This window comes from Asterias rubens, chromosome 11 (genome assembly GCF_902459465.1).
Source record: "Asterias rubens chromosome 11, eAstRub1.3, whole genome shotgun sequence".
NCBI lineage: Eukaryota > Metazoa > Echinodermata > Asteroidea > Forcipulatida > Asteriidae > Asterias > Asterias rubens.
Window position 1 is genome coordinate 6,345,941 of NC_047072.1, and position 12,769 is coordinate 6,358,709.

The window sequence follows — 12,769 nt, forward strand, 5'->3', positions numbered from 1 at the left end:
ATAATCTTTTTTTTTAGTGCTTTTTTTTTCAAAGCGTTCCAACATCATTACCCCTGGTTACTGTGCCATGGGTGGTCAGGTTGGTCGTAGTGGTGTCTTGCCTCGCCTTCCACCTCTAGAACCCTGGTTTGAATCCTACCGGGGGCACTGTGTGATCTGAGTTTTCAGTCCCTACCTGACTGCGACTCATTGAAGACCTGCACCTGAATGCAAATGGTCAACTCCGATGAAAGGGTCAACTCACACAGGTTTTTGACACCCCAGCTGGTGTGAGACAAGGCTGCCCACTCTCTCCAACACTTTTCGGCCTCTACACAGAATGCTTGATGAGGGAGTGGTACTTCCGTACAGCACATCTCAGAGCCCCCGATGGGAGTGGTCTCAACATTAAAGAGCTGAGATATGCTGACGATCTGGTCCTGATGGCTCTCTCCAGAAAGCATGCTGAGGACATGCTTGCCATTCTTGGAGATATCTCAGAGGAGTATGGCCTTGTAATACATCCGGGTAAGACAGAGTACCTCGTCATCCAGAAGGTTTTAACAGATGCGACAATCACCTTTCGTGGAGCCATTATACCACGTGATAGCAAGTTTCGCTATCTTGGCACAACAATAACTCACAATCTCAATGACAGCGAAGAAGTCCGGATAAGAATAGGGATCGGAAAGGCTGCACTATGGAAGTGCAAATACTTGGCATCTTCGCGTGTTTCCCTTGACACAAAGTTACAGCTAGTACAGTCTTTGGTGATTGCCAAAGTGATTTATGACTCCACCACACTCACCTTCAAAGCAGCTGATCTAAAGCGCTTCGATGCTTTTGGCAAAATGATTTGGTGAACCCTGCTGGGCATGAAGTGGTCAGACTTCATCACAAATGAAAGGCTAGCTGAACTGATTGGTGGACGGTGGTCACTCACGAGTGATGAGGTCTTAGAGCGGAAGGCAAAATGTTGCGCTCATGGGATGAGACAGGGAGGCCTACCTAGCACAGATGGTCCGCCTACAGGTACAATTCAAGGCTGAGGCTGCCCTAAGCTGCGCTGGATAGACAACGTCACAAAGTGGAGTGGAAGAAGCGTCGAAGAAGTGAGACGAGAAGCGACTGAAAGACACCAGGTGATGGCGGCAACTCCAGGAGTGCGCCCCCATTACAACCTGAGGACGAGGCGGCCACGGACGCAAGTGTATACTGAATGATGATGATGATGACCTGACTGCGTGGGTTTTCCCTCGAATAATTCTCTGGGGATTTCATTCCTAATCTTGAACTGAAACTTCTTCATTGTCTTCTCTATATTCAGTTTTTGGCTAGTACAATGGTTTAAAGGCAGTGGACACTATTGGTAATTTATTATAAATAATTATTAGCATAAAACCTTACTTAGTAACGAGTAATGGGGATCTGTTGATGGTATAAAACATTGTGAGAAACGGCTCCCTCTGAAGTGACATAGTTTTCGAGAAAGAAGTAGTTTTCCATGAAGTTGATTTCTAGACCTCAGACTTAGAGTTTGAGGTCTCGAAATCAAGCATCTGAACGCACACAACTTTGTCTGAAAAGGGTGTTTTTTCTTTCATTATCTTGCAACTTTGACTACCAATTGAGCTCAAATTTTCACAGGTTTATTATTTTATGCATTTGTTGAGATACACCAAGTGAGAAGACTGATCTTTGACAAATACTAATAGTGTCCAGTGTCTTTAGGTATATGGGTAAAAACCAAAATTAATATTCTTTATCCCGATGCAAATTTAACATATATTATATCGTTGTGGTACCCGCTGCCAAAACATAGGATTCGAACTGCCTCTAGCTGCCGGGCAACCTCGGTAGTCTAGTTGGTAAGACACTGCTCTAGAATTGCAAGGGTCGTGGGTTCGAATCCCACCCGAGTAACATGCCTGTGATATTTTTTCACAGTGCTAACACGTGCCTAATTCTGAGAGTCTTTGGCTTCACAACCAGAATCAATAAATGAAATGAACACAAAATTGACCCACTTTCCGCTTTAACCTCATGTTGTCTCATAGAACCTTGACTTGCGAGTCAAATGGCCTAATGACATCTACTACGGTGACAAGATGAAACTAGGAGGCATCATCGTCAACTCCAGCTGTCTGGACAAAGTGTTCCATGCTATCATTGGTAAGCTATAGGAGACTTTCCAACGCTAGGTGGCAGCAGACATACCGGGTAAATTTCCATTGTTTACGTAGTTCTGAACATGCGCATAATTCTGAGAACAATGGATTTACCCGGTAAGTCTGCTGCCCTCTATCGTCCCAGAAAGTCTCCCATTAGATCTGTGTCTCATAGACAAAGAATAAGCAATTACAACATTTGTAAATATCCTGTAATACTATTGTTGTTTGCTTCTTTCTGGTGATTAGGTAAGAAATCAATGATAAGAATCCTCTGGATTCTTTTTTTTTTTAAGATTATTTTATTGGGGGAAAAAGTTTTATTAGTTTCAATTTTTGTTCTATCATTGAATTCTTGTACCGTGCTAATTGTAGCAATCCTACTGGCCTCTTGCCAACTGTCACACTCAGTGGTCTTGTGGTTATTCAGCCTTCTGGTTCCAACTTTCTGACATTGTTAACCACAGAATTGTTCGCCCACAAAAATCAGAAAGTCTACATCATTTTTACTGAGTGGGTGTGTTTACATCAAATGTCTTGGGTTGTTTAACTTAAAGGATGATCAGTTAATTTCCCTGGGGCAGTCAGCAGCCCTACTGGTTTGTGCATGATTCAATTAACTCAGCTATGTGGAAAGGAATTACACAGAGATAACAGGTGTGAGTTGCCAGACGAAAAGGATGTTTTTATTTTATCCTCTTTCTTTAATGAGAGTAATTGTTATTCATTCTCCTTGACTTCCTCTTATAGGATGTGGATTCAATGTCAGCAACAGTGACCCAACGATCTGCATCAACGATCTTGTGAGACTTCACAACAAACAAACCAAGAGCTCCCTCCCCCTGCTGTCAACGGAACAGCTGATTGCCAGAACCATCAGTCAGATAGAAAAACTGATCTCGGCATTCCAAACCCAAGGGGCAAACTCCTTCCTCGAGTTGTACTACAGAAGGTGGCTCCACAGGTGAGGGAACAGCCAGTCTTGTTTTGTTTGAGGGGCCATTATAAATCCAGGGGGTAATACTGTTCTTTATTTTTGCTGAAGGGGTTGGTTGTATGGGATGAGAATGATGGCTTACAATTCATGTCACTAATGAGCTGTGGTAGTTCTGAGAAGAACCATTGGTTTGACGGCCACAGCACATAAAAAGCTTGTTACATAGTGTTTTCACAAACCTCACTACACCAATTGTCTGGCTTGTTGTGGATGAGCGTTGTAGCTCACCGGACCCAAGCTCTGGGCCCAATTCCATAGAGCTGCTAAGCACAAAAATTTGCTAAGCATGAAATTTCTTCCCCGATAAAAACAGGATTACCAGCCAAATTTCCATTTGTTGCATAGTTCTTGTTACTGTTCAGCTTTTGTTTGCTTATCCTTAAGATCACATGGAAATTTGGTCGGCAAACCTGTTTTTACCAAGGAAGAAATTTTATGCTAAGCAAATTTTTGTGCTTAGCAGCTTTATGAAATTGGGCCCTGGTGTTGCCAGCAGCAGAGTGAGGGTTCGAATCCCTTTCTTGACCAATGTGCACTTGAGCAAGGCACTCAATCCATTACCGCTTCGTACAAATGTGTGAAGGTAGTGCATCCTGCTCTACCAGCCAGAATCATAGTGGATGATACCCATGCCTACATCTTTACGGACTGGAGAAAGGGGTAATCCTGTTTCAGCCCCAGGAGTTAGTGGTAATGGCCCCTGACATGCCTGATTAGTGTTGATTAGGGTGTAGCCCTCGTCTTGAAGCGGCTATCCGGCTTTGTGATATTAGACGACTTCTCGTAATAGTTTTCCATTTTTTTTAAAGCTTCGCACATTGACAAAGATTACTGCATTTAAATATAAGGCCCCTTGTACTCTGACACGTCTAAACAAACGTTGTGAAACGTTGCGAACATTGTTAAACTTGTTAATTAATGCTGTTTTTTCTTTCTTCATTCAGTGATTGTAAAGTGCGCCTAGAGAGTGAGACTGGACCTGAAGTAACGGTGGTGGGACTGGACAAGTCTGGCTTCCTCTCGGTCAAGGATCAACAGGGGGCGCTCCGCAGTGTTCAACCTGATGGCAACAGCTTTGACATGACCAAGAACCTGGTGCTGATGAAGGAAAGAGTGAAGTGAGCCCTCACTTGGCCAAGTTTAACCAGGTAGTGAAGTTGTTGGGGGAGGGCAGGTGGAGGGGTTGTAAAAAAAAAAAAAAAATCCCATTTAAAGTAAGGCTGGATGTAAAATATGTTTGTCATTAAGCAGTCAGAATTCTTTTTCTGATTTCATAAGGTTGTCCAAATTCGCGTTTAGGGCTGTGGCTATGGTTGTGTCTGTTGCTATGGGTGATGGTTGCTATTGGCAGCCAGTAATTTGGATAACACACGATTGTTATCCAATTTGGATAACACATGATTGTTATCCCGTTTTTGTTGAAACTAATGTATATCGCGTGCATATTTCTTTTCATTTGGGATACCAAAAAATTTGCTCTGGGGTATGATACATCGCTGGTTTTTGAAGAAAAAAACACTAGTTCAAAATAAATTCACCATCAAACGATGAACGTATGTTCGGAAAAAAAAAAAAACAAAAACAGCAAATATTATGTTGATATTGGTTTGTCGATGTTCCTCGTTCTTCGCAATAATTACAAAAATCTGTCCAGCACTTTCGGCTCGCAGGTTCAAACCGTGCTGGATAAGTGGCTCCAGTTGTTTTGTTGTCATTCCACTTGCAGTGGCTGCGCCTATAGCCTCGTTTTGGGTTTGAATTGTGACGCACTCATGCATAACTATTAAGAGAGGGATAAAGATCACAAGAGGTAACTTTTACATGTAACTTGGATGCAACCAACTGCAGTGCGTGCAAAAGGAACACTTTGGTAATACTGAAGTGATGTTTTCTTACAGTGTCTTACTATATCTAAGAAAGTATGTAAATAATTCAAATGTGAATGCCTTTTCTTCTTGGAGATTGCCCTGAATTTATTGTCCGGATATTGCTTCTCGGACTTTAGCGCTGTATCGCCCCGCTAGCTTTGCGTAAGTCTATTCTTGGTTTGATTTCCAGCAGGGTCATCAACCGAAATGAATTTAAGAAGAAAAGTGCGCCCTATGTTGGGTTATTACGTCACGCTGCGTTACGTTACGAGTATGAGATGGTGACGTCTTGGACCTAGACAAGGCCTACTGTGGGAAAACAGCACCAGATACCCACTAAACAAAAATATGTGGACATGTTAGTATATTATAAGAACAGGCTCTTCCAATAATTGTACCTAACTTTAAATGTATAAAAGCCATTTGGGAGTTTGATTTGATCCATGTCTGATACAGTGACTTGCTTTGGCCGGTAAGGTTGGCGTTGTGATTATCTTTCCTCGCCTTCCACCTCTCCAACCCCGGTTCGAATCCCGCTGGGAGCACTGTGTGGATTGACTTTTGAATTGGGCTCTGGTTCCGGCTTGGCCTCTGAGTCCGGCTTAGGCTCCGGCTCTGGCTCTGGCTTGGTCTCTGGTTCCATCTTGGCCTCCGAGTCCGGCTTAGGCTCTGGCTCTGGCTGGGTCTCTGGTTCCGGCTTGGCCTCTGAGTCCGGCTTAGGCTCTGAGTCCGGCTTAGGCTCTGGCTCTGGCTCTGGCTTGGGCTCTGGTTCTGGCTTAGTTTCTGAGCCTGGCTTAGGCTTTGGCTCTGGCTTGGGCTCTGGGTCTGGCTTGGGCTCTGGGTCCTGCTTGGGCTCTGGGTCCTGCTTGGGCTCTGGGTCTTGCTTGGGCTCTGGCTCTGGCTTGGGCTCTGGGTCTGGCCTGGGCTCTGGGTCCTGCTTGGGCTCTGGGTCCTGCTTGGGCTCTAGAGCAGTGTACCACATCTTTCCTTCCTGGATGACCAAACAGAGCCCAGAGCCTGGTGCTGAGCCAAGGTTTGAACAAAGCCCCATAATATGATGGCAAAACTTTTGTTTAGTCATGAGGAACTCAAGGTGAATGGTCACAGACTTGTGACTGGACAAGTCATCATGTCAGACAGACATTCAAACTTTCAAGTGACACATGGCCATTATGTTGTGTTTTCATTGTAAATATGGTAGTTTTTGAACATGAGTTCCCCAGACTTAGATTTTGCCAAGAATTTAAGCCAACTTTGAATGTTCTAGTTGATTCCTATTAAAGTAAAACGCTCTTATTTTTTACTTATTTGGAGTGATGTGCTGTACATAAGTCATTTTGCCTACAATTAATAAAGTGATAACGCGTGTACAAACAAATAGGTGTCGGCTCTGTTATTAATTTGTTCAAGCTAACGAGATACATTTACAGAGTTGCCAACTCTCCCTGATTCTGCAGAAAGTTTCCCTGAAAAAGATCAGCTGATTTCCTGTTTTTCTTTTCCAAAACAGTGCAACTGAAAACTGAAAAAACACTGTTCAAAAGTTAAGTGTGATCGGCCATTTCCTCTTTGTTTTGCAATTAGAAAGTTGTATGTCTGATATAAAGAGAAAAGAGAGACCAAAGTGATGGTGACAACCAGCTACAGATTGGAGAACAGGTGAGTCTTGAGACCCTTTTTTGAAGAACAGAAAAGTCTGGGCGTTTTTAAAGGCACTGGTCAAAAGCATTTTAAAACTTACTTGGTAATGAGCAATGGAGAGCTGCTGATAGTATAAAACATTGTGAGAAATGTTTTCTGAATTAGTTTTTGAGAAAAGGGTTATTTCCCACTCAAATATTTAATTAGTTAGACCTGAAGCCTTTCTAAGGCATCTGAAAGCACACAAATTTGTACAACAAGAGTGTTTTTCGGTCTTTATTTTCTTGGAGCTTCAAATGAAAATTTAGTTCAAATGTTCACAGATTTGTTATTTGATGCATATGTTGGGATTCACCAAGTGGGAATATGGTCTTTGACAATTACCAATAGTGTCCACTGTCCTGTGTCTTTAATGGGGACATGAAGACCGTTCCATTGGCAACATACTTGTAGTTAACACTGGAAATTATGGATATTGTCATGAGCAACTGTTGATGTATCTAAAATAGTTTTAAGGAAGCGATCCTGTCTTCTCGCTGGTGGGGATTCCAGGATACCAACACACAAACCCAGTGCAATTTCAGAGTATTGAAAAGAGAACCAGACGATCCTCCCTGCAGTATCAATTTCCTAAAGCTTATTTTAAAGCAAAAATACTGCTTAGTAAATCTCTCTGCTTATCAAAAGTCGAGTAGGTTACCAGTTGCAAATATGTAAACTTTATAGAATTTTGGCTGGTACACAGTTCTGCTGAGCAAGATTTGTCCTCGCTCTTGGTAAGACTAGTCTTAACTTTTTTGTAAAATCCACCCCTGATCACGACAGGGGTGCCCCCATAATGTTTGATGGACAGCTCTCTTACTGATGACATTGCACCACTTTTGTCTCGAGGTGTGAAGAGCCTAAATTTGACAGCCCTTCTACGAGGGACCGTTTCCGCCCCCGTCCTTTGTGCCGGCGACACCGTCAAGCCCCTCTCGCCGTGAAGGGCCAACAAATACGGGACAAAGACTGCAGGGGATTACACGTCCCTAGTTCGGTGTTTTCGTTGGATCAATGTCATTGAATCGGACTGCTGGTGTGTTAGGCCAACTACAAAAAAATACCAGTTGATCGTCCCCCCCCCCCCTCCCTCATCATTTTTTGATGCCGCATCTTTTTCTTTCTAAAAGATAAATTGTTGCTGTGTAAATCTCATCAAACTTACTAATCTTTTAAGAAGTAGGCATACGCGGTGACTTTAAACTGAATTGGTGGCCACTTCGAATTAAAATACTTGGCGGCCACCTTTGAAAGAAAAAAGGCCCTCATCCTTCTCTTTTTGGAAAAATCCAGACGATTAACTTGTAATTGTTCACTTGGCCTCATAGCTTCAGTTCAGGTGTGCTCACACGTGTCTCGAAGTAAAGGCAGCCACACCTGTCCCCATGCCCCCTCCTCGCGCTGGCATCAAAGTTAGTCTTCTATACAAGCTCGGGATACTTTACCTGAACACGAGCAGAGTATACTGTTCGAAACACCGAGACCATATCGGCTCTTTTCAAAGCCAGCAATCCCACTAAAGAGATGTACACATAGTTGTACCCGAAAGTTAACTAGTAGTTTCTTCCTATCTACAGATGACCTTTTCTTTCTCATGAATGTGTCTTGTGGCCTGAAATCGAACCCTTGCCGAACGTTCATGAGGGAAATTAGCTGAAGGGTTCTGTTGCATTCCCCTTCTATTTGTAATTGTTCTAACAAAACTTAAGTGTCTCGGGACAGGAACAAAAATCTGGCACTTCAAAAAATGAAAATCAATCAAATGAAGAGAAACAACAACGATCAATTACAGGAAAAAAAGCTGGAGGCTTCATACATTAAAAATGGTCATTTGGGTGCCGTTATATCTTTCACATTATTAAAGACACTGGACAATATTGGTAATTGTCAAAGACCAGTCTCACTTGGTGTATATCAACATATGCATAAAATAACAGACCTGTGAAAATTTGAGCCCAATCGGTCATCGAAGTTGCGAGATAATAATGAAAGAAAAACAGCCTTGTCACACGAAGTTGTGTGCTTTCAAGTGCTTGATTACGAGACCTCAAAATCTATTCTGAGATCTCGAAATCAAATTCGTGGAAAATTACATTTTTTTCCTCTATCGAAAACTACGTCACTTCAGAGGGGACCGTTTCTCACAAAGTTTTATACTATCAACCTCTCCCCATTACTCGTTACCAAGTAACGTTCAATGCTAACAATTAGTTTGAGTAACTGTCAATAGTGGCCACTGCCTTTAAGACTATAGACATACATATAAGACAAACGAAACTTTATAGCTCTCCAAAAAGATGAAATTACAATGCTTGCACAAGTTTAAAAAGCACCACCAAATATCAACAAAGTTACAAAGAGGCAGTTACAAAATATTGCACAGGAAACCACGCACAAGGATTAAACAAAATATTAGCAACACTTTAGGCGGTATGACAAAATGAGGTATAGACCCGGTGTGTAGATCCCTGTCAAAAGGCATGAACAAAATATTGCACAAGAATCAACGCACAAGGATTAGAAAAATATTGGCAACATTTTAGGCGGCTTGAAATGAGTTTACATCCTCGTGCCAATCCCTGTCAATAAAGGGCTAAAGTAACGCACACCCCTGTCAGCTTAACAATCATTCAATAGCCCACAAAAAGACAGTCCACATTGCCCATTCATAGAATTAATTGCTTTTCCGTGACGAGAACGTCACAACATGACACAGGTGCGCTGCTCTGAGGATCCGACAAAGAGATCACGATTTATGTCCCATTCAAATTGTTTTAAGTTCAAAAGACCAACATCTCAATAATAAAGTTGATAGACAGTTGGGAGTGAAGATATAAAGTAGAGTTCTATGTATTGGAAACGTAAATCAAAACAAAATTAACAAGTTGAGAGATATATCAAAATTTTGAGATAATATTTACATATTGACCAAAATTAAAGAAAATTTGTAGCTAATGGGGACGCTCTCTGCTATTTACCCTTTAGGCAGTGGACACTATTGGTAATTACTTGCTCCCTCTGAAGTGACGTAGTTTTCGAAAAAGAAGTAATTTTCCACGGACTTGATTTCGAGACCTCAGATTTAGAATTTGAGGTCTCGAAATTAAGCATATGAACGCACACAATTTCGTGTGACCATGAGGCGACAAGGCCCAATGGCGTTTTTTTTCTCGGAACTTCGACAACCGATTGAGCTTAAATTTTCACAGGTTTGTTATTTTATGCATATGTTGAGATACACCAACTGTGAAGACTAGTCTTTGACAATTACCAATAGTGTCCAGTGTCTTTAATGAATCACACTTTTTGGGGGTTTATAGATTTGTAGGCTTTTCCTCAATTCGTTCGTATACATCAAATTTAAGATCCCCCTTCTCATAATGGACCAACCATCCTACATCAAATAATTCAATCCAAACTTCAAACTTCCTTCCATCTTTGTTCTTTGCATACACAACACCCCTGCAACTAGCTTCTGGTCCCCGAACCCATGTCCGCTTTAGTATACCGTAAACGAGCCTTCTCCGTGTGTGCCTTACAAACTTTGGAACAATATCTCTCACAAGCATACGCGATTACCGACTGTAAAGGAAAATTCTTTATACTTTTTTTGTTCGTTTTTTTTTAAATATGAGTTTTCTAGTTTAAGTTGTTGTTCATGTAGCCGTTGTTGTTTGTTTATGTATTATGAGTTTGCTAATGTTTAATTCGAGACACAGCTTACGAAAAAAAAACACTGCAGACTAAAAATCGACCTTAGCAACAGCCGACCCGTGCGCCATTCACTGCCACAGATATCTGTAGGGCAGCTAGACAACGGTATTTTTCAACACCGGTAAATGAACAGGGTTTTAACTTTATACGGACATTCAAATCCGAACAAAAAGTCTACAAAGCACCGAGACCTTGGCATAGTATACTTCCACGAGTGTCACAGAAAGGGCAGTTCTTTCAGCAACGACCCACATTTTTTCCATTACAAACAAACATTTTGAAAAACCACCAGCGTGTAAAATCTAGATCAAGTGCATTTAACTTGTTCAGCAAGTTTGCCTATAGTATTGATATAAAAGACCCAAAGATCTGAAAGCAAAGAGTTGGGGAGACTTTGGGAGTCCCAAGGGCAGAATCAGATTGGCGTTGCTTTTTAATTGAATGAATGAATGAAGGGCTTTCAAGGTGCCTGGCACTTACAGAAACTGTCGTGTGCCTCTCTGCTCTACGTTTCCGGTGAGAGGTGCTGCAGGTATCCAAACTTGTACACAACGCTCCAAAACTCAATTCAAAGAAAAACACTACTTAAATTCTTGTCATAATTGGGGCAAGTTATTACGGATGTTTTCATATTGGAAGGTGGGCAGTTTTTCTCCCCGTAGTATAGATATGCCACACTCAAAAAATGTCCTGATTTTGTTTTAGGTTTCCCTTTTTTAATCGGTTTAGAAGAAAACAGTTTCACCTTTGAAAAACACCACGATTGTGGCAATGTTGATGTACGAACAAAATGTCAGTTGTGCTCTGCAGGTAGCCAAACATGTACAGAACGCTCCAACTCAAACTCATTTTGAAGAAAAACTTCAAAAATAAATTCTTTTCAAATTTGGGGGGTCGTTATTATGGATGTTTTTATATCGATGGTAAGCCTAAGTGTTGCAACATGGAACAACTTACTCTAATAATATATCAGGGAAACAATCTTCAAGTAAGACAAACCTTAAAACCTTTCTCTTTTTGTGTCAGCCTCGTCATTAATCCTTTGTATTTTGTTTTTGTATTTCTTGTTTCTTTGTAATTGTTTGTTATAAAACAAATAAAACAGAGCTCGTTTTCACAACAACGTCAATATCAAATTAAAGTAACAGTCCAGAAAATTGAAGCTATCTGTCAAAGAAATGGTATGATGCGTGAAATTTGGCGCCTGAGGGCGTTTTGATCGTGCTGGTTTCGTTCGTCTGATTTTCACCAATGGGTCTCTCCACACGCACAAAACTGATGCCTATACCTTTAAAGGGGACCATTGCCTTGGATTGGGCGAGTTGGTCTATGGAAAGCGTTTGAAACCGTTTGCTATGAAATGCATTATGGTTAGAATATGTTTTAACGATAGAGCACATCGATCCACATGTTAAGTTTGTCTCTGATTTGCGTCGTTTTCCTTTACTTTGCGAGCTATAACACGGTCTGCCATTTTATGAAGTCAAACATTTAAACTCCACAAAATGGCGTGCCGTGTTAGTTCACGACGTAAAAGGAAAATCGTGTCAATGCGAGGCAATTATTTATGTGGATCATTCTATTCTACTTTTAAAACAGGCCTTTTAGCTTACCATAATGCACTTTATAATAACGGTTTCAAACGCTAGACCAACTCGCCCGATCAAAGGCAACATGTCCCTTTCATAATTGCAGAAAGCACTTGATGTTATGGATGGGAAGTTATCTGAATGAACCATATGACGAGGTGATAACAACAATACTGGGTGCTTTAAATCATGGGGTAATTTCACTTTAAATTATCGAGCGAGATTTTTTTTTTTATTATTGAAAAGCGCATGTTTGCAAAATGATTTACTTATGAAAACTCAAGGCCAGGGTACTGTTATTCAAAGCTATACAATAGCTTAGCAATTTCAGCAGATTTCAAAGAAAAGTACATTCACGTCCAGTCCTACTAAACCACTTGGGGCTAAAATCAAAAAACGGGCCACGTTTGTTGATCTTTTGAAGGATTTCACGCTAGAAATAGGCCAAATGATCAATTCACACATTGTTTGCATCGTGTAGCGCGACGTTTGCCGAACAAAGCGTGAAAATGGCGAGGGGGAAAAAACACCGGTGGCCCCGTCGACTATACGGCCGATGGGGCTGGGTTGGACGGGGGTGCTCCATTGGTCCCTTCAACGGGGTTTTGAATGTGTGTGCGTACACACCGTACATGCCGTCACAAGATTATACGAGCTTCCGTGAAAAGGGCTGGCATTGTTCTGCTGACCTTCTACAAGAAACTGGTTCAAGGATACGGGATACCCGACTCATCTTGCATGTCTTTGGCGAAATATTGGGTTAAGCCCAGG

At 41.5% G+C, this 12,769-nt stretch overlaps 2 protein-coding genes across 2 annotated transcripts in view; one reads left to right on the top strand and one right to left on the bottom strand.

Annotated features, from left to right (window-relative positions):
* The window catches only part of LOC117296532 (biotin--protein ligase-like), a 41,879-nt gene extending 37,159 nt beyond the window's left edge, over positions 1 to 4,720 (top strand). The window contains exons 9-11 of the mRNA XM_033779502.1: positions 2,037 to 2,151; positions 2,898 to 3,111; positions 4,089 to 4,720. Coding sequence (XP_033635393.1) covers positions 2,037 to 2,151; positions 2,898 to 3,111; positions 4,089 to 4,266 — 507 coding nt within the window. The 3' untranslated portion in view covers positions 4,267 to 4,720. The remainder of the gene's footprint in view (positions 1 to 2,036; positions 2,152 to 2,897; positions 3,112 to 4,088) is intronic.
* An 88-nt stretch (positions 4,721 to 4,808) lies between these two features.
* On the bottom strand, positions 4,809 to 6,063 carry LOC117296659 (protein TsetseEP-like). Its single transcript, XM_033779687.1, has one exon. It carries the CDS (start codon positions 6,061 to 6,063, stop codon positions 5,503 to 5,505), a length of 561 nt encoding a protein of 186 aa, XP_033635578.1. The 3' UTR covers positions 4,809 to 5,502.
* Positions 6,064 to 12,769: the final 6,706 nt, after the last annotated feature.

Excerpts from the sequence above, each read along its gene's own strand:
- LOC117296659 (XM_033779687.1), bottom strand. The coding sequence starts at position 6,063 with ATGGGGCTTTGTTCAAACCTTGGCTCAGCACCAGGCTCTGGGCTCTGT.